Genomic DNA, 21,639 nt, shown 5'->3' on the forward strand with positions numbered 1-21,639 from the left:
CCCGGCCAAATTGAGCAATCTGGGGAGAAGGGCCTTGGTCAGGGAGGTGACCAAGAACCTGATGGTCAATCTGACAGAGCTCCAGAGTTCCTCTGTGGAGATGGTTGTCCTTCTGGAAGGTTCTCCCATCTCTGCAGCACGCCACAAATCAGGCCTTTATGGTAGAGTGGCCAGACGGAAGCAACTCCTCAGTAAAAGGCACATGACAGCCCGCTTGGAGTTTGCCAAAAGGCACCTAAAGGACTCTCAGACCATGAGAAACAAGATTCTCTGGTCTGATGAAACCAAGATTGAACTCTTTGGCCTGAATGCCAAGCGCCACGTCTGGAGAAAACCTGGCACCATCCCTACGGTGAAGCATGGTGGTGGCAGCATCATGCTGTGGGGATGTTTTCCAGTGGCAGGGACTGGGAGACTAGTGATAATCAAGGGAAAGATGAATGGAGCAAAGTACAGAGAGATCCTTTATTAAACATTTTACATTTACATTACATTTTAGTCATTTAGCAGACGCTCTTATCCAGAGCGACTTACAGTTAGTGAATGCATACATGTTTTGATTTTTTTTTTTTTTTTTTTTTCATAAATAAAGCCCACATCCCTGCCGGCCAAACTCTCCCCTACCTTGGACAACGCTGGACCAATTGTGCGCCGCCCATGGGTCTCCCGGTCGCGGCCGGCTGCGACAGAGCCTGGACTCGAACCAGGATCTCTAGTGGCACAGCTAGCACTGCGATGCAGTGCCTTAGACCACTGCCCCACTCGGGAGAAACCTGCTCCAGAGCGCTCAGGACCTCAGACTGGGGCGAAGGTTCACCTTCCAACAGGACAACGACCCTAAGCACACAGCCAAGACAACGCTGGACTGGCTTCGGGACAAGTCTCTGAATGTCCTTGAGTGGCCCAGCCAGAGCCCAGACTTGAACATGATCGAACATCTTTGGAGAGACCTGAAAATAGCTGTGCAGTGATGCTCCCCATCCAACCTGATAGAACTTGAGAGGATCTGTAGAGAAGAATGGGAGAAACATTTTGCTTTGTCATTATGGGATTATTGTGTGTAGATTGATAAGGGAAAAAAACAATTTGATCAATTTTAGAAGAAGGCTGTAACGTTTTCAAAATGTGGAAAAGTCAAGGGTCTGAATACTTTTTGAATGCACTGTAATATAACCATATATAATTTCAGTAGCACGGTGCCATCCCCATGGCCTCCACAATGGATTAGTCCACTGAGATGGCGTCAATCAGACAGGTGTCTTGTGCACCATGAAAACCGACTAAAGAAATCTTGGTCGACCAACAGCCTATCGACCAAACAATCGACCAGTCGACTAAATGGGGTCAGCCCTGATAAGGGCACACTGTGATAACATGCTCAAATAGCAAGTATCAGAGGTTTATGACCATATCATCTTTTATTACAGCCATCTATTATGGACACATTTTATTACCTCATTTTATAGTTCATCAGACAGTCAGACAGTGGCTTTGACCTCCAGACGAGATTGATCTCTCTATTCCCTTTTCTCCGCAGAGGGTCTTGGAGGCTGATGCAGCTGAAGATGCTTACCATGACGATGAGGACTATGAAGTGGACACCCCAAAAAAAAGACACAGAGGAAAAGGCAGAGTAAGTGATCTACAGAGACATACTGTACTGTAGTAAACTACTGCTAATGCACATGACTGACCTAGTTAATAATTCATTAATGGATTCAGTCCCTCACTGGTACTATATTTGCATTCATTATCCATGCATCTGTGCTGTGAGCACTTCCTGTTATCTGAATACCACTCAGTGCTAGAGAATGATCTGAATCAATTAATTATAATGCATCAATTAATCTTGGTACCGTGGTTAAGTGCTATTACATTTATACTGACAGAATTACATTATAGATTATTCTTTTTTTCAACACAATCCAGTCATAAGCTTTAGAAAATACCTGTCCTGAGAAACATTTCCTTCATACAGACTGTTACTATGACAGTGATGACGAAGGAAACAGACAACCTGTAGCTATGAACTACCATCTCACCTATTATTCTGCCAGCCAGTTGAATGCACCCGTAGAAATTTGCTTATCTGTTGGCTGCTTTCTTTGCAAGTGAAATTTCTTATACAAATCACCTTCCCCCTTTCTACTCTTTGTGTATCTTTCCAACAAAAATACCCTTAACAAATCATAGTTTCAACTAATGGGTTAGAAATATATCCTACCATATACAGTTGTTGGCTGGCAGGAAAGATGTCGGTTTGATCTCACAGGTATTAGTGTTTGCCTATTGATGCACTCTCTTGAGTGTGCTGGATCTGCCTTTATGAGGTGGTAAATTGTCAGTTGGACATTTAGTTTAGTATGATATGGGCTTATACTGTAGGTTTCCATTTCATTTGCATGACACTTTGTTGTCATATACTTCTGCTTGCCCCTTCCATTGAATCACTGAGTCACTATGGCTTCTGCTGGCTTAGAGCTGTGGTGTCATTGGTCACCATGGTGATGGTGGTTTTGTCCGCACAGGGTCGGGGTTCAGGCCGCAGGAGGACAGAGATGGATGACCAGGACAAGCCATACAGTTGTGACAGTAAGTAGACAAGTCAAGTAATGATCAACCTCCCTCACATATCATATCAAAAGGTGCATTATGATATCATCCAGTCATGAGACATTTGATCTCCATTTCAAGTGGTTGGTTTTGTTAAGGACATTCTCCTGAAGATAGCTGATGGTACTACCATGCCTCCGTAAGCTAGTTGAACAGTATATTTAATATTAAAAATGGATATTGATTTCTCTGGTCTGTTCTGGATATCTTTCTACAAAGGGATTAAGTGCTGTGGTTCCCTCAGGACAGCATATCAATGATCTAGCCATCAGGCCTTAACTCAAACTAAATGAAACCCTAACATATCATCACTATGTAGATAATAGTCATTCAAATCCCACTTGGAGAACTCCCACATTTATCAGAGCCATGTGTATTTCCATATGCTTCTTAAGGAAGATGAAAAGCACAGAGGAGACAGTGTTGTCACTGTCTCAAGTAGTCCAGTAGGCATGACATTTGCATGTGGAAAACCTAGGCAGAAGTAATGGAATTTCTGTTGTTGTGGGAACTCTTTACTCATGGGGACTCTTTACTCATGGGGACTCTTTACTCATGGGGACTCTTTAAGCATTCAATTTTCTTTATTTCTTTCCTTTTTTTTGTTTTGCTTTGTGTTTTCTGTGTTTCAGACAGATACTAACAAAGGCATAAGTCAAAAACGGCAGCCTCGGGTATCTGGACTTGTTGCCTTTTACTGGTATCTTAGGACATTTGGATTTGTTTGATGTAGTTGATTAGTATTCCCAGTGATCTTATTGGTATACTCTACATCCGTTCTCTAAACAATGAGTCAATGTTGTGTGACTCTTGACACACTTATGTTCCCACATCAGGGTTATGCTTTCTCCTGGTTGTGTTCCGTATTACTGAGGTGTGAACCAGTTCCCTGTATTTTCATACCTTTCTCCAACAGATAAGCTAAGCTCCACCGTTTTGGGTCCTATCAGTGTATTTACAGAACTCAACTTGTTGAAATTCTCAAGGCATGTTTTGTTAGTCTAAGGATATTACCTTATTTAGCAACCTTACTGGGCATACTTGAAGCCATTGTGCAACAATAATAACATGAATGCTCAAAGGTGGAAAACATACTACCTGACACTACCAGTGTACCTAATGTTGAAATGGATCCTAATGTTTTCAGTGCAGTGATGGGAACATTGTGATGTAAAGGTCTTTTTGAATTTTTACCAAATCCCCAATGTGTCGAGCTCTGAAAGTGACACATAAATGCAATTCGTAATTTCTCTGTCTCGATAGACACGTTCTAAGAAGGGAAGAACTGAATGTTTTGTCTCTGTTTTGTGCTCTCTCAGTCTGTGGGAAGCGCTACAGGAAACGTACAGGGCTGAGTTACCACTACACCCATTCCCACCTGGCAGAGGAGAGGGGGTCCGAGTCCTCCCGATCACCCTCCACACAGCGCTCTGACCGACACAAACGTAAGACACGCAAACTGATATTCAAGGCCTCTAAAATCAAATCTAATCTAATTTTATTGGTCACATGCGCCGAATACAACAGGTGTAGACCTTACAGTGAAATGCTTACTTACAAGCCCTTAACCAACAATGCAGTTTTAAGAAAAATAAGTGTTAAGTAAAAAATAGATAAGTAAATAAAAAATTAAGAGTAGCAGTAAAATAACAGTAGCGAGGCTATATACAGGGGGTACCGGTACAGAGTCAATGTGCGGGGGCACAGGTTAGTCGAGGTAATTGAGGTAATATGTACATAGAGTTAAAGTGACTGCATAGATAATAACAGAGAGTAGCAGCAGCGTAAAAGAGGGGGTGGGGGGGGGGGGACAATGCAAATAGTCAGGGTAACCATTTGATTAGCCGTTCAGTAGTCTTATGGCTTGGGGGTAGAAGCTGTTAAGAAGCCTTTTGGACCTAGACTTGGCGCTCCGGTACCGCTTGCCGTGCGGTAGCAGAGAGAACAGTCTATGACTAGGGTGGCTGGTGTCTTTGACAATTTTTATGGCCTTCCTCTGACACTCTAGTATAGAGGTCCTGGATGGCAGGAAGCTTGGCCCCATTGATATACTGGGCCATACGCACTACCCTCTGTAGTGCCTTGCAGTCGGAGGCCGAGCAGTTGCCATACCAGGCAGTGATGCAACCAGTCAGGATGGTCTCGATGGTGCAGCTGTATAACTTTTTGAGGATCTGAGGACCCATGCCAAATCTTTTCAGTCTCCTGAGGGGGAATAGGCTTTGTCGTGCCCTCTTCACGACTGTCTTGGTGTGTTTGGACCATGATAGTTTGTTGGTGATGTGGACACCAAGGAACTTGAAGCTCTCAAACTGCTCCACCACAGCCCCGTCGATGAGAATGGGGCCGTGCTCGGTCCTCCTTTTCTTGTAGTCCTCAATCATCTCCTTTGTCTTGATCACGTTGAGGGAGAGGTTGTTATCCTGGCACCACACGGCCAGGTCTCTGACCTCCTCCCTATAGGCTGTCTCATCGTTGTCGGTGTTCAGGCCTACCACTGTTGTGTCGTCGGCAAACTTAATGATGGTGTTTGAGTCGTGCCTGGCCATGCAGTCATGGGTGAACAGGGAGTACAGGAGGGGACTGAGCACGCACCCCTGAGGGGCCCCCGTGTCGTGGTAGGCCTGACAATGTCTCTCTTCTAGTTTCACCATCCGCAACAGAAATATACAGAGAGCCAATGTGTGTTTTTGAATGTCATTGGCTATTCCTAGTATGTAGTTTGCATATTCATGTGAGCTTTGTTGCAGTCAATTAGCTAAAGTAGGGATAGCTGTAACTGTAGCTGTAACAGTGCACCAGGTGTACCTGTGCCTCATGGCTGACCACCTCCACTGGGCTGTCAACATGTATTTCTGTCTTCAGTGCAAGTTCACTAGCCCCATTTTAATCAACAATGTACACTAATAATTTTTAGGTCAGCCCTGTTTGAGGACTTTGAAAACGTTATTTTTTCATTCATTTTATTAAAATGTAGTTGATCCAGCCGCCTTCTGTTCATCCTCTGCAGGTCAGAAGGTTCCAGGAGGGACTGCCATTACCAATAACTACTGCAACTCGTGCCAGTGCACCCCAGGCTCCAACAAGCAGAGGGGTAAATCTGGGGAGAGGGGTCCCTGCTCAGTCTGCCGGCGCTCCAGTGAGTACCCTGCTATGCTACACAGCATCCCAAACCATGACTATGACTAAGCTGTACTGATTGCTGTACTGTAGCTGTTATGTGCTACCGTCATCCTGTCATCTTGTTGTTGCCAGCTGGACGCCCAGAAGAGGAGGAGGACAGCAGGCCGTTTGCCGGGGCAGAGGAACTGTTTGGCACCACCTCGGAGAGTGACACGTCCACATTTCACGGCTTTGAGGACGATGAGCTTGAAGAGCCCTCATCAAACGGCAAGGGGATGTCCAACCAATACAGATAGAGAAGAACTTTCTAGGTTTAAAGACTATTTTTAATATGGATAACCTCTGGCAAAAGTCTGCTGCTTCTTTTTAAATGTTCTTATTTAAAGTGATTATTTCAGGAGAGAAATGAAAGAAGTGTTAATTTGTTATCTACGGAACCTTGTTTAATAATTTATGAACGTGTTTTTTTACATTCACTTTGAAAGCAACTGACAGTGTTTCTTGACAAATGACTTGCTCCCCATGTGAAATGGAAAGAAGAAGAATTTCTTGGATTGTTTTTCCACTGGAGCAGAAAAGGCAATTATGTTATGAAAAAACACTGGAACGTGTGGATATAATTTTTATGATATTTTTGGGATGATTTGCCAGAGAAAATATAATCCAATAATTTATCTGAAATTAAATGAGTTAAATGACAATGTCTGGATGAAGAATGAATGTCAACACAAACCCTTCCCTCGGCTTGTTGATGTCACTAGAATCACCAGGCAGTTTGGAAAGAGGAGCTTTTAGATGACACTTCCACTGCTTCCTCCTCTGGATTATAATAATGTGAAAATGGAGTGAAGTAAAGGAATGAAGGATTGATGTGTGGATTAAACAGAGGGCTATACCAGAAGCAGGGCATGGCTAGCTGAAAGGTATGCACCTAGGTCCTATTCAAACATAGTAGTACAGTACTTTTTCATTTAAATACAAGGTATATTCTTATTCTATCAGTTCATGCCTTGCATTTGCCATCAACAAACAAAGATATGCCAGCTATCTTGGAGAGAGTGACTCCACAATCTGACCCATTTGTCTCTGTTGTAGGGGTGAGGTTCAGGACCCTCAACTGGCCTCCACACACCCCTCCACTGGACCCAAAGACCCTATCCGGCTGACAGTCAGCCACCAAACAGCCATCCATCTAACAGCTATCCTGCCAGCGACCACATAACCCCATACTCCCTGACTCAGACCTTTTCTGTTTTTGAAGCAATTTCTCCCGAGAATATGTATTGTTTGGACCCTGTGGCCTCCTCCTCTACAGCTGTGTGGCCACCATGCCCAGCCGGCGGGATCCAATGTGACACAGACGTCATTAATTTCATCACTGTGCCAGCCTGCGACCCAGGCGAGAAACCAGCTCTGACAGCCATGATGTCCCAGTGACCTCACTGGAAACACCCTTGAACTCTAACCTCTGCCCCTGTCATAGCAGCGGTGCTGGACTTCCTCCGTCACTTATATAACAAAACCTCTGGACTACTTAGACTCTCTCTTACTCTCTTTAATATGTCTCTTGAACGGGCCAAACGATTCTAGAGTTTTCTTTAATCCCTTCCATCCTGAAGTTTGAATTGTGCTATATACCTTTTGTTTTGAACAAAGTATTGACAGATTGGGTTGTTAGTGTCATTTTGGTGAGAGGTGGATTTTTTATTATTCTGATGTATTCTGTTTGTTCTGGCTTTGTTGATACCTCTGTCTTTCTACAATACCTACTACTACTCAGGCGTATGATTTGTACTGCTGTTGATTGTTCTTCTCTCTGCGTCATGATGCATTGTCAAGCCACTGTCCCCTGCCTGGCTCATGTGATTGTATTCCATTGGTCAAGAGGTTGAAAATACCTAATGAGGATGTTAACAAGGAATCAGAAAGGGGAATATAATGGAATCGATGCCCCATGGTTTAGTCATCACAATAAAACGTTTACTGATCCCAGCTTTAACAAACAATCGCAATAGAAAAACATTCTGAACTGTGCCCAACCAAGTTCACTGTGCCCAACCAAGTCCATATTTTCTCCTTCCTCTGACTCACTTGTCAAACACTTTTGTCCAGAATCACTTACATGGCATGTGTGCATAATGCAAGGAGAGTTACGTACAATTGCAGAAGGAGTCTTTAAGCTGTAAAACAATGTTATTTGTGACATTTGCTTTGAGTGCTATATGGCTGCGTTTACACAGGCAGCCCAATTCAGATATTTTTTCTACTTATTGGTCTTTTGACCAATCACATCAGATCATTTCACATCAGATTTCTTGTGTCTTAAATGTTGACACACTAGACACTCACTTACATACACATTATTAACATTGAATTCCCTCAGGGACCCTTTCATCCACAGTTTCTAGGTCTTTTATGGAGCATTATTTTGGTAATCAACAACAACCTCCCCATCAATTACTGAGTTTTCATGGTAACCTCTGAAAGGGCTTCAGTTAGTCATGTTGGAATGACAACCTGGTTGGTATTATGGTCAATGTTTTCTCTCACTGGTGACTTCCTCTAACAATCAGGTCTAGCATGGTACAGTACAGTTCCAAACAACACTTCATGGAAGTCTGTGATGTCTGTCTGTATAGAAACAAGTGTCATTATCACCAATCATATAAAAGTGCATAGCCTGTATACCTCATCAAAGAGTCAAAGACACAGCAATAACCCCAGAGCTCTCAGCAAGCCTTCCTGAGTTAGAGGGGAGCGCAGGGGTTGGAATGGAGCCAAGAAGAGATTAAATGGACTTGACCAGTCATTTTATCTTCAACTGTAAATAACTCAAATCGAGAGAATTAAGTCTTTGTTAAACTATTTTTATTGTAATGAAAGAAAATAAAGAATGCGACTCCGCCCTCTCTGATGTTTGGGGATGTTTTTCTGCGGTCCTATGTAACACTATTGTAGTAATTACAATGTTACTACCCAGTTACTACATACTGTAAATGAGAGGTCAACATGTAGACAGAGGTCCAAAGGTTTTATTATTTGGTGCCCACAATATATCAGGTGCATGGATATTTTACATTGATAATAGTCATATTGCTGTTTGAGAAACTAGAAGCACAAATTCCCTGGATATGTTACATGCATAGTAATGTGCCCATACCATAAAATGTGCTTTTAGATAATGGAAATCTATAGAGCCAGTTTATATACAATGCACTCTGTACATAAGCTATTGTATTTGTGCAGACAATATTCTTTAACACTGACTCAATAAATTAAGCAGCTCTACCTTACAGTCATGAGTTTATCAGTTTATGATAATCATAAATATCAACCTGTACAGTGCATTGCAGCAACTCTAATTGAAACAATTATTGAAATAATTATCTCAGCATTTTGAGAACTTGGGACTATAAGGTTCTATCTGCAAAAAGATGATTCTGATATAATTGAACCCTCATTGGTGTCAGCAATCTTTTTTATCTTGTATTCTTTTTAACTTAACATGAATAAGTATTTAGAGTACTATATAGATAAGGAACATTGAACAGAACAGGACTATGTCAATAACTCAATTTTGACAAAAATTTAACCTTATAGTACCAAGCTCTCAATTTGTCTTTCATAATATTGTCTCTGGCATAACTGTGTACGCAACCAATAAACATTGATTTGAGTTGATTATATGCCCCCTCACCACACAAGGGAGTTGTAGTTGTGCTGTGAATGATACCCTCTTCTATCTTAGGACTTTGGGAGGGGAGAAGAGGGATCATGTACTGTATGATCCAGTTCCAGGGGTGGATGCCATGAGTTTGTCCTTTCAGCAGTGATGTTCCTGTTCTGTTCAGTGGTGGGGGTCCAGGGCATTTCCCTTTAGTTTGTGTTTGAAGATAGAAGAAGAACCAAGCAGCCTGCTTGGTGACTGTGCACATGACTTTTACTCCCCAGCTCAGACTCCCTAAACTCCATTTCACCAGAGCATTTTCCCTAACTATCATGCACACTGTTTGGCAAATATAACAATGATGAGTACATACACATCTCTCTGACCCAAAGGCTGGACTATGGATTAATGACTGAGCATGTAAGTAATGGTTTACATAGACACTCATGCAACAGAAAGAGTAATACTAAATAAAACAGCATTTCTTGGGCTGTTAAACAATATACTGTAGGATCCCTCTGATTGCGGGGTGAAATTATGATTAAATGGAAATGATACCCTGGTCTCAATGGGTTCCCCTGGTTAAATAATTAAGGTTAATAAATAAATAATTGGACATAAAATAAATATTCCTGCTACAGTCCTGTTAGGGCAGGGCAGGCCACCATGGTCCACAGAGGTTGTGCATGGTGTTTACTCTCCATTAGCTGGGACAGTGGTGACTTCCAAAGTGGTAGTGATGCAGGGCTATTTTCATTAGGGGCCTGTAAGGCATGTGAATGTCACTTAAGTAGCTCTGTAACTGATCAGATGTGGCACTTATTTGGCATGTATCTGCTTGAATAGGTCCAGAATAATACGTAAACCCCATGATGCTGTGTAAAATACTAAATAAGGCTGAAATCACTGATTTAGAAACTCATCGACATTATGGACATTTTCCATAAGGGACAGGGTTTGGAATCTTTATAGCTATCTATATTGATTGAATCAAATGGTAGGTGTTCTAGAGTGTATGACCGTCTATGTAAAATACTAGAGCTTTCTTGGCCAGGTCTCCTTTGAAAAATAAGCCTTTGACCTCAATTGGACTTGATTTCAATCAATACAAATCCAACCATAGCATGAATTCTAAACAAACAAACAAAATGTTTTGATGAAACATGCAATGATTCATTGTAGATTCTCTATCAAGGCCTTATACCTACTCTTGGAATGTAATGAAGCATGGAGAATTTCCGTCAAAGTCACTTATCTGGTCTTCTATAATAACAATTATAATACCTTAGATTTATGGGCAAACAAAAATATATTCCCAATCACTGCAAAAAATAATAGGTCAGTAAACAGGATTATGCAGTGTACTGTATAAGAAAAAATATGATATAGATTTAGATAAAGATATAAAAAAGAGATTTGTTAAATACAGAACATAAAAGTGTTATCCTGCTGTCTTTATTGCTGACTGCCTAGTGAGGGCAGCTTGTACTGTGTATTTATATCTGTATATGTCCCACTATGACTCTTTGAGCTTGTATGTAGCCCTACTGTAACCGTGTGTGTCTGTGTGTGCTTGTACTGTATGCATGCGATGTAATGAGTGGGTCAAGGCCCGCCCTTGCTGGCATGATCCATTCCTCTGTGGTTCTGTGAGTATTCCTAACCCCAGCGCTGCATGGTACTGTCTGTGACCCTCCAGAGCAGAGCTCCCCACCCCAGCACGCCACTCTCCCCGCATGGCCATGACACTTCCAGGGGTGTCTGTCTGTGTCCCTCCAGCCTAGGCAGTGTCAGGATGACTGCATCAGCCCTGTCAGCCGCTTGCCCGTCAAAGACTTGCCCTGGAAAATGGAAACAAACGTTACTGGCTGGGTTTCTGAAAAATCATGCAGTCTGTGTACAGTACTGTGCCAAGAAAGTACTTAGACTAGCTATCCCTGCCAACATGTTGAGCACTTACCTGTCCTTTTCTGAATTTCTCTCAAGAAATACAAGTAAAATACCTCTCTGTACTACTAGCCTTCACAATCATTTTGACCTTGAAAAAGTTCTTCATTGGGTCGCATGCCTGTGAGACGGACCCATTTCCTGGTAACTTACCACACTGCGGGTGAACTTCTCCAGGGAGGTACGGCGGCCCTGCTCACTCTCTGTCTGTGACTAGAGGCAGGGTGGTGTGAGGGTGAGAGACACGGGGAGGATGAGGGAAGGTTAGAAGCGTTTCAAGGCAAAACATGTTTTAGGCCATGAAGCCAGAAGCGGTGGCTGTGGTAGAGAAGCTAGGGGCCAGGCCAGCAGGGGGGAGTGTCTTTTCAGGGTACTACATAACACAGGGATGCACTGCAGCTGCTCACCAGGAGAAGATGATGCTTTGATCTGCTGTGGTGCTGATCATCCTAGTACACAGTATAACAGGACTCGCTTTATTTGATGTTTTAGAGAGCTGTGATTGTATGTATAAATCTGAAGGAGTCAAAGAATATAATAAGCTGAGTGACAAGAATACTCAAGCAAAGGTAAGCTAATGTCTCAGTTCAGATGTAAATGGAGATATAGTATCTGTAGAAAGTGTAGATTTTATAATAAATGTATCCACTTCCAAAAAAAGGATGGAGTGCTTTCAAACATATTTAGTAAATGCATAATATCTCAGGTGGAGGGTGTGACTGATTAGGGGTTAGTTATAGTAGAGCTCACCGGCTTCTTTCTGGCTAGCAGGAGGTCCTGATAGATGTTAGATCTCAGGAAGCGTGCATAGCTGTCACTTTTCATCAACTTGAAGATGTGCTCCTGGAGAAGAGGGAAGAGGTGGTGATGATGGTTGTTGTGGGGTGTGTGTTTGTGTTTTAGAGAGAGAGAAAGAGACAGAGTTGAGATTATGTAAGAAGGCACGGGGGAGCTGAATGTTAACCATGCATGCTAACATGGAGGGAGAGAGAGAGGTAGGGAAGGAGAGAGGTAGGGAGGGTGGGAGGGAGGAGACTCCTGAGACAGGGCTGATTGAACGCAGAGCCATTGACACTAATGCACCATGAGGCAGTCACCCTCAAACAAAGCAAATACAGTTTGAACCTAAGGAATCTAGGATGAATGCATGGGCTATTCACAGGCATTACTCTGCCCATTAGGCCCTGGCTAACCTAACATAGCAGGCATAAAAAGACGCCTGAGCGGAGTTTCCACATCCGTTTTTCAGAGGAAAAGGAAGCTAGGTTGAATTAACTGTATCCCTGAAAACCGGATGCATCTAGTTGTTTGCAACTACGCTAAGGATGGGCTCTGGCAACCACAGATTCTTCACCACCGTTCACTCACTTCCTTCTCACTACATCTATCCATCCACCCCCCTCTCAGCCACCATAGTGTGCAGTGTGGGTGGGGATATTATGTGTTTGTGTATTTACTGTAGGTGCAGTAGTAGCAGCAATATTGACTGTGTGTGTGGGCATGCAAGCATATGTGTTTGTGTGCATAGGGGAGGCTGTGATATCTACCTGGGCGTCCTCATAGCTGTATCGTCCAGGGTCTTTGAGGTTATGGCTGGTGCGCTCATAGCTGTGGGAGTCCAAGTTGATGGAGCTGGGCGCGCCCTCTGCCAGGAACTCCTGCCAGATCTCCTGGGTTCTGGCTGCCACGTTCTCCAGGGGCCTCCGCTTCAGATCCTGCACTGCCAACCAGAACCTAGCCAAGGGGCACAGGGAGGACACAGCCAATAGAGATCAGTGTCTGCAGCATTTACTTCCCATTATTATCTGCCAGGAGAGGAGCGCTCCCCCTGTGGACATTCAGTGCAGTCATTCCCTTAATCTCATTACCGCCACTCAAAAGCCTCTCTATCTAATGGCCTGGGGAATTGAAATGGATGTGAAACAATAGAATGGAAGAGGATAGTGACTGTGTTATCACTGTGAACTGTCCCTGCCTGGGCCTGTAAGGCTCTATCTCTCACCGGAGGTTCTCTGAGCTGAACTCTGACTCCAGGAACTTGAGGAATGCATCCTGCCCTGCTGGGTCCTTTAGGGCCTCCTCCAGAGAGAAGCCCCACTTCTTCACACGGTGCTGGCTGGGGTCCCGGCTGCTCACAGGGAAGAACGGAGAGAGACAACCATGATGCCTTTCAGACTCTTCTACATGATCTCCCCACAGTACATACATTACATTGTGGTTGTGGATGCCGTTTAAAATGTGGATTGCATAGGGAAAGAAAGAGGAGCTAGCCATGGGGCTATCATGACATTTCAGCCAGCACCTGAGAGCGCTAACCCTCTGCCTGACCCCACCAGTCATTTGAAGAGTGATTGTGTTTGACTAGTGAGGTCTGTGCATGGTGTCCATGGTGCCTATGGCCTCACGCTGCTTCCCCAGTGAACCCACCTAGCCTCCAGGTCCCAGAAGGTCATGTCATCGCTGATCCAGGGGTTGGATGGTTCAATGGTTGACACCAAAGGATCGTAGACCATGAACTGTTCCGTGTAGCCCATGAGACTGTCTGCTACTTTGGACATTTTCATACAGTGTCTGTCCAGCTGGATGTTCAAGAAGGAAATCTGAGGGAGAAAATAATTCACGATGGCAGAATGAGACAGTAGCGCATTACTCAGAAGTGAGTTGGAGTTATGATTGATGAATGAGACAGAGAGACAGATAGCAGGAGATAATGGATAATGGCGGTGTTAGTAATGACCTGTCAGGAGCATCACAGAGTGTGTTACCTCCTTCTGCACGTCCTCTCTGGTGGGCTTCCTGGCCGGCTGGGAGAGGATGGACTGGTGGACTGGACTCTGAGTCTGGGTGTTGTCTGTTACCCCATACACCGACTGGACAGGGACAGAATGGAAATACATGTCTGTTATTGCTTATACGCTCACCCTCAACCCAGGCACACACTGCACAGAACATATACAGTACATACATACATACATGCACAAACAGAGAGACCACTCATCACTAAAAGCCTTCTTCCTTACCCTTTTCACCCTCTGTGGATTCTTCTCTCTCCGGCACTTGCGAATGTCCATCTCTGTGGTATTTACACAGCCTGGCTGTAAGAGAGTTAGTTTCTAGGTCAGATAATAGTAGGTCACCAGGCAGCATCCTGCCCTAGCCTGGAGGCTACACTTCATTCAACATTACAACCACAGAGGAGTTGGATAATACAGAAACCCACTGGGATCCCACCTAATTCAGGCTAACCCAGGCCACACTAGACAACTACACTGAACCCTTTATTGTTCTAACTGTAGAGCCCTATGGGACTTTCACTGTAACACTCCCTGTCCTCTCATCACATCCTCTCTCCAGCCCTCCCTCAGACCCCAGAACCACCATCTCCCCTCAGCCCTCAGCTCACCACAGGGCGATGGACGTCCCAGAATGCCCTCTCTTGGCTGTCCAAGATCTTCCTCTCAGCCTTGTCCTTCTTCCTGTCGATCCTGAGGGTAGGGGACAGAGGACATAGACAGGTCGATACTGAGTACACAGACAGACGTGTCACTCTTACTGAGAGACCAGAGGAGGGTAAAAGCTCAAAGTGTAGGTCACAACCTGTCTCGTCGCTTCATCAAGCAATCTGTGGTCTGGCCGCCGGTAGGGTATAACTCTTACGTAATTGACATTTTCTGATAAGTGCTTGTTGGCCTATTTCTCTCTGAATGTAGCAGGGCTTAATGTATAATCTCTTACCTCTACCTAACAACAGTAAATACTTAGTGCTCAGACTATAATCATTTTAAAGGTTCATCATGGCCTTTTTTAATTTCCTGATATCGTGTTGAATAGATTGTATCTGATCTGCACTGTGTTTACAAATGTCAACCAGCAGATGGAGACGTAGTAGAAGGAACAGTGATAAAAGACAAAGACTGAAAGGTCACCTAGAAAGTAACCTAGGGGTATGCATCTGGCTCTCTATAGTCACCTGCATCAGTGAATGAAACATAGGGAATACAGTGACATATGGCACAATAGACAACGTATCAAAACCACAATAGGTTGTGTGTGTTCTTTTGCCTAGTTACTGTCCACTCACTTGACCTGCGCCTCAGCTTGCATGAAGATGAACTCCCACTTCCTGGCGAAGGCCCTCTGCAGTCGAGCCAGATTCTCCTGTAAGACCCCCCAATCATAAAGACATGAGGGGTGAGAGTAAACCAGTGAAGGTTCTTGGGTAATTACATTGCTATAATGCATAACTCTCTTACTGCATAAAGCTAGCCATCTCAGCTTAATCAGCAAGTAATATCATGGCTGTTGTAATTTGCACGTAATAAAGGCATCTGCTTGGCACATGAGCAATGCAAACATCTGTCATACCTGTACATGTTCACTGAAATGACCTATTTTTAAAATGTGGGGAAAACAACACTCTGACCCAACCACCAAACCTATAGAGCATGAAATAGACTAGAGCTCAGGGGCATGGCATGTGATCTGAGAGAAGCTGTAGTTGTGTAGATGATAGCTTTGTTAAACATGTCTGTAGCGTATAGATAGTGTATTGTTCCAGTAGGGTGAATAGGGCACTCACAGCCTCGTAGTCAGCTAGCTCCAGCCTGGCCTTGTTCTGCATGGTGCGCTTACACAAGTAAATGGCTGCAGAGGAGAGAAGAGACAGTAGAAAGTAGTCAGTTACTTGCTGTTGCTTGGCAGACTTGTTTTAGTGACATTGCCAAACAAATACCACAGATGATGCATCAACAGCTGTGTAAGTGTAGTTTATCTCTTCTAAACAAATGCCACCTACTCAGTTTCTGCCTGAGTAAATCTCTACTGATCAGAGTGTGTGGGCAATATTTAATGAGACCGTTGGCATCTTTTGTCATTTACATAATCAGGCTGGAGAAATGCCATGCAAACATGAAAGCCTGGATTTTTACAATAATGTCACGCAAGGCCCCTGTACCTTGGATGGCTAATCTAGCGCTGCAGGCTTAGGGGTGAGATTAGATCCTCCTGGAGAGATAGTGGGATGCATTACAGAGTGGGCCACTCATTCAATACTGGGTGTGAGACAACAACAGATCCATAGTCTGTGTTTACACTCTAGGCAGGAGGATATGACACAGTCTGGGCCAGACACTCTGTTCTCACTCTGCACTGAGCAGGGCTATAGGCTAGGTTGGCTGGGAGGGAGGGGGGACATCAGGGGGAAATAATTAGGGGTTATGCACAGATAATTAAATCACAGAGGCAATATTTAGGCACATTTTGAGCTGAGTTCAGTGATATTTTTGCAATTCCACCCCTTGGGACCCCAACCTAACTTACCATAGTCTGTGTTTTCAGGTTCCCAACAATTAGAGGGCCAGAAGAATGGAGCCTGAGGAGGAAAGTGGAGAGATCATGAAAGTATTCATCATCTTAAGAACATTTAAACATCCAAGCATCTGCCCAACACTGGTCTCCTCTTTTTGTTTTCCTAATGTTGATTCAGACAATTTTCCCCACACGGTCTCTAGCAGCAGTGTTTGAAGTAAACTGATCCTTTTCTTTTTGTTTCACTCAGCTAGCATTGTTCTGTATGTGGATCCGAAATGTCAAATAATGAGGTTTTAAACATATTTCGGAGACCCAGTTTCTTTGAAGATGGCCAGCCCCCGGTTTTAATATGTGCGTTGTGTCCAGTCCACCCTGACTCATAGCCCTGCCTTCTGTTGAGGTGAAGATGCTGGAGAAAATACAAACCATCCAAACTCTCTGTTCCTACCTTTTCCTCTCTAAGAACATGATCAAGTTAAAAGAAGATGAGTGACCTGATGATCAATGGCCTTCTTGTGCTCTGCATAACTATCTAGGGAAGAACAGTAGCTATATTCTCCATTCATATTTAATTGACTATTGCAATGGATATTTCAGATTCACGGTTCATTCCATAGTGCATAAATAATAGATTTCTCAGATCTATCGTGCATTCTTAATGATGGGCAGAATTAGAACACAGAGATGTTCCACGACATGATATTTCATCTCCAATATCACTCATAATTAGCTTCAGAACAAAAGGCAATGAGATCTGAATATGTGTCAGAATCGACACATCTAAAAGACAGGTTAACGTTTACTTTGCTGCATAAGGAAGATTGATAGATAAACAGAGATTAATCTACTATAGTCTGTTACCAAACTGCTCCAACAACATTTTATGTCGTTGGAGCAGTTTGGTGGGAAGATCATGTAGAAGAGTCTGAAAGGCATCATGGTTGTCTCTCTCCGTTCTTCCCTGTAAGCAGCCGGGACTCCAACAACATTTTATGACGTGAGTCTGCCTGCCCTGAAACATCACAGATTTGTCTCAAAGCACAGCAGGAAGTTGTCATTAAAAGTGTGGCTTCCAAAAAGACACAGCAGCTATTTATAGCACAGTGTACCCACACTGCCTCTGGGACTGCTCCTCAGTTCTGGCACAGAGACAAATCAACATATTCAACAGATCATGTAGGTCCTCTTTTAAATGGCAATGATGACACTCGCTTGTTGCACCATGACATAACATCAGAGGAAGGGTATTTTTAGTCCCATTGAATATGGGTGACACACACACATCCCCCTTCCAGAAAAAAATACATAATGTGTTTTAATCTGAAGGAAAATAAGTGTGGCTAAGTGGATTCTCCGGTAGATTGGGGGAGGAGTGGGATGGGTGGGTGACACAGAGACAAGTGCTGAGGAAGAGAGGAGTGACAGCCCAACGTTTCCCAAAGGGAGCTGCTCCCAGCTGGGATTAGCCTGCTAATCAGCCAGCCATAGTGACTCATTCTTTTGGAGCCTTTCAGCAGGACCAGGAACCATTCAGCCTCCACTACACTGTAACATACTGTACACGATGCATGGCCCTCACAGTACAGTAGATTACTTTGAGGATGGAACAGCAATGCCAGTGTAGCGACGTGTTGTTTTTATGTCATATGTTGAACAATGTGGAACATCCTTTTTCTGTCTGTCTATAATGCTGAACTTCTATGGGCTACTGACATCCTCCAAGCTCTCAATTCAATTCAAAGGGCTTTATCGGCATGGGAAACATATGTTTACATTGCCAAAGCGAGTGAAATAGATAATAAACCCAAGTGAAATAAACAATAAAAAATGAACAGTAAATATTACACTCACAAAAGTTTCAAAGGAATAGAGACATTTCAAATGTAATATTATGGCTATTCTCTCTCTCAATTGAATTGAATTGAATTCAATCTCTCTCTCTTTACGACAAAAGTTCATAAAAGTGGCCCTTCACACCTAGGTGCCATATCATGTGACCTCACGGGACTAGAAAAAGCACTCTTATCCTCTTATCCCGCTGGACCTCTCAAGCTGGACCTCTTTCGAGGAGGGAGAAGGACCTCCATCTCCAGCAGGCCGACCACAGGGCCTGGACCTTCGCTTTTAATGGAAAGAACTGGTGAACTGATAAGTTAGGGAAGGTACCTTTTAGGGAATAGTACCTGTACTCCAGTACAGAAATTGGTACGGAAGAGCCCACGCACTAAACAGTCTCAGATGGAGGCTTAGTCTTTAAAGAGCTAGTGTAGCCTGAACAGTACATTTAAGCTAACCTTCTTCAAGGAAAGGAAGAGCCAGCAGACAGAGTAACCAGGGACACAACCCTAACAAGCAGCCCACGAGGGACCATCTAAACTCAGAGGAAAGGAGCAAGAAATCACCACCAAGGAACCCTTCAACTCAGGACAAAGGAGGACACACCGCCATCTTTTCTTTGTTCACCTCCATGCGGCCTAACCAGAGCCAAGGACAACAGACTTTGTTCACAGACTGAGTATCACATCTTTAATATTCAGAGATCTTGAGGTCTCTTTCTTGTCTTTCCTTCTATTTCCTACCTTTTCATGATCACTCTCATTATGTTTGTAAATATTTTGATTAGCGTTATTAAATGTTGATTCTATAAAGAACTCATGTTATTCTGGGATAGAACTCCAATTGATTCTCAAAGAATTCATACCTTCAGATGGATCCATGTATTACTATTATTCTAATTTGAGTCTTATAGTTATTGTAGAAGACCAATTCTGTCCAAGAAAGGACTGGTAACCCGTTAATAATGTCATAGTAATAAGTGTACACACTACCCTACACCAGACTGTGGGATGCTGTGAGTAGATCTGCAACACTGTACATTGTGCCTCTCCAATTGGTATAATCTATTATAGCAATATTGATATCTATATTTATTATATAGTGATAATACTAGACCTTATCTCTAGTGATTTAACCACAGGTTAAGGGAGAAAATGATGGCAGCGGTGGGTCCAGACTGATTACAGCGCTTGACCTGTATAGTGAGGATCAGACTACTAGAGGAATCTCTCACATAAGTGGCTCTGTTAGAACATATTCTCCCCTGGTTATTTCTGCTTTAGAGTGACCAGCCACAAGGTAATGAGGCTACTGTTCTGTTCTGGACAGTGCACAGGGATCATTTATCCACTCCTTTGCCTTCATGTGATATAGGTCATGACTCATGTTATGGATGGTGGTGTGGACAATAAATCCAGTTTAGGACCACTAAGGATGGTCGGTCTACTGGTGCCTGAAGTTACCATGGTAGCTTACCTGGAAGCGGTACAAGGTCCCATCATCTTTGAGAGTGAGGACGTGGTCGGAGATGGGGAAGAGGTAGCCCTGGGCAGCGATCAGGCTCCCTAAATGGATGGCTTCAGCTGCAGGAGAGAGAACAGGATACTAACGCTGAGTAGAGAAAAATTGCTTCCCTTTTCAATGCTTGAGTAGAGACAGACATCAGTGGTCAATCCCAGTGAAATAAGTAATTATGTCTGTGTACATAGCACGCATACCTGAGTCCTCAATGGAGAGGTTTTTCACCAGCCACAGCACAATGTCTGCTCCTGGTATTCAAAAGAGAAGAATGGTTGACAGCGACAATTAAATGGCATTGTACACACAGAAAGCCTCTACACAAAAGCTGCAACAGTCCTTGAACAGGTCTCCCCTCAACAATCTATTACTTTTAGCTTACAGCACAGCTACAATGCTGACATCAAATAGCTGACCAATCAGTCTGTTACCAACCCTTAGTAAACTTTGGGGAAAAAGTGTGTTTGACCAGATACAATGTTTTTTTACAATAGATAAATTAACAACATTCCCCAAGGCAGCCACCTAGGCCCCTTACTTTTTTCAATCTTTACTAATGACCTGCCACTAGCGCTGAGTAAAGCCCATGTGTCTATGTATGCGGATGACTCAACACTATACACGTCAGTTACTACAGCGAGTGAAATTACTGCAACACTTAAAAAAGAGCTGCAGTCAGTTTCAGAATGGGAGGCAAGATATAAGTTAGTCCTAAATATTTAAAAAACTGAAAGCATTGTATTTGGGACAAATCATTCACTAAACCTTAAACCTCAACTAAGTCTTGTAATGAGTAATGTGGAAATTGAGCAAGTTGAGGAGACCAAACTGCTTGGAGTAACCCTGGATTGTAAACTGTTTTGGTCAAAACATATTGATGCAACAGAAGCTAAGATGGGGAGAGGTCTGTCCATAATATGTCTACAATAAAGCGCTGCTCTGCCTTCTTAACAACAATATCAACAAGGTGGGTCCTACAGGCCCTAGTTTTGTCGCACCTGGACTACTGCCCAGTCATGTGGTCAGGTGCCACAAAGAGGGACTTTGGAAAATTACAACTGGCCCAGAACAGGGTAGCACGGCTGGCCCTTAAATGTACATATGGAGCTAACATTAATAATATGCATGTCAATCTCTCATGGCTTAAAGTAGAGGAGAGATTGACTTCATCACTACTTGTTTTGTAAGAAGTATTGACATGTTGAATGAACCGAACTGTCTGTTTAAACTACTAGCACACAGCTCAGACACTCATGCATACCCCACAAGACATGCCACCAGAGGACTCTTCACAGTCCCCAAGTCCAGAACAGACTATGGGAGGCGCACAGTACTACATAGAGCCATGACTACATGGAACTCTATTCCACATCAGGTAACTGATGCAAGCAGTAGAATCCGATTTAAAAAACAGATAAAAATATACCTTATGGAACAATGAGGACTGTGAAGAGTCAAACACACAGGTACAAACACACACATACAAACACACATAACATACAGAATATACACACACGTACACCTGGATTGTGTGTTGTAGTAGAGTAATGACCAGAGGGCACACACTTCATGTATTGTGAAATCTGTTGTAAAATATATTTTAGTGTTTAAAAATGTTATTATAA

General features: G+C 43.3%; 2 protein-coding genes across 6 annotated transcripts in view; one reads left to right on the forward strand and one right to left on the reverse strand.

Moving 5' to 3' along the window:
• The window catches only part of LOC121544927 (zinc finger protein DPF3-like), a 42,199-nt gene extending 33,551 nt beyond the window's left edge, over positions 1 to 8,648 (forward strand). Inside the window, exons 5-10 of one of the 2 annotated variants that reach the window (XR_005996167.2) lie at positions 1,538 to 1,633; positions 2,529 to 2,592; positions 3,933 to 4,058; positions 5,624 to 5,752; positions 5,869 to 6,659; positions 6,832 to 8,648. Coding sequence is in view for 1 of the 2 variants with exons in the window: in XM_041855181.2 (XP_041711115.1) it covers positions 1,538 to 1,633; positions 2,529 to 2,592; positions 3,933 to 4,058; positions 5,624 to 5,752; positions 5,869 to 6,032 (579 nt within the window). In the remaining variant the exon portion in view is untranslated. Of the gene's footprint in view, positions 1 to 1,537; positions 1,634 to 2,528; positions 2,593 to 3,932; positions 4,059 to 5,623; positions 5,753 to 5,868 lie in introns of both variants that reach the window. The other variant, XM_041855181.2, reaches the window with a different exon arrangement.
• Positions 8,649 to 8,748: 100 nt separating this feature from the next.
• The window catches only part of LOC121544926 (regulator of G-protein signaling 6), a 56,059-nt gene continuing 43,168 nt past the window's right edge, over positions 8,749 to 21,639 (reverse strand). For 2 of the 4 annotated variants that reach the window (XM_041855177.2, XM_041855178.2), the window contains exons 4-17: positions 20,215 to 20,265; positions 19,973 to 20,079; positions 16,670 to 16,721; positions 15,930 to 15,994; positions 15,432 to 15,508; positions 14,754 to 14,835; positions 14,371 to 14,445; positions 14,116 to 14,220; positions 13,778 to 13,950; positions 13,353 to 13,478; positions 12,898 to 13,084; positions 12,101 to 12,193; positions 11,504 to 11,563; positions 8,749 to 11,244 (exon numbers count right to left, since the gene is read on the reverse strand). In XM_041855177.2, coding sequence (XP_041711111.1) covers positions 11,194 to 11,244; positions 11,504 to 11,563; positions 12,101 to 12,193; positions 12,898 to 13,084; positions 13,353 to 13,478; positions 13,778 to 13,950; positions 14,116 to 14,220; positions 14,371 to 14,445; positions 14,754 to 14,835; positions 15,432 to 15,508; positions 15,930 to 15,994; positions 16,670 to 16,721; positions 19,973 to 20,079; positions 20,215 to 20,265 — 1,304 coding nt within the window. In that variant the 3' untranslated portion in view covers positions 8,749 to 11,193. Of the gene's footprint in view, positions 11,245 to 11,503; positions 11,564 to 11,757; positions 11,800 to 12,100; positions 12,194 to 12,897; positions 13,085 to 13,352; positions 13,479 to 13,777; positions 13,951 to 14,115; positions 14,221 to 14,370; positions 14,446 to 14,753; positions 14,836 to 15,431; positions 15,509 to 15,929; positions 15,995 to 16,669; positions 16,722 to 19,972; positions 20,080 to 20,214; positions 20,266 to 21,639 lie in introns of all 4 variants that reach the window. The other 2 variants (XM_041855179.2, XM_041855180.2) reach the window with 2 other exon arrangements.

The sequence above is a fragment of the Coregonus clupeaformis genome, chromosome 29 (assembly GCF_020615455.1).
Source record: "Coregonus clupeaformis isolate EN_2021a chromosome 29, ASM2061545v1, whole genome shotgun sequence".
Taxonomy (NCBI): Eukaryota; Metazoa; Chordata; class Actinopteri; order Salmoniformes; family Salmonidae; genus Coregonus; species Coregonus clupeaformis.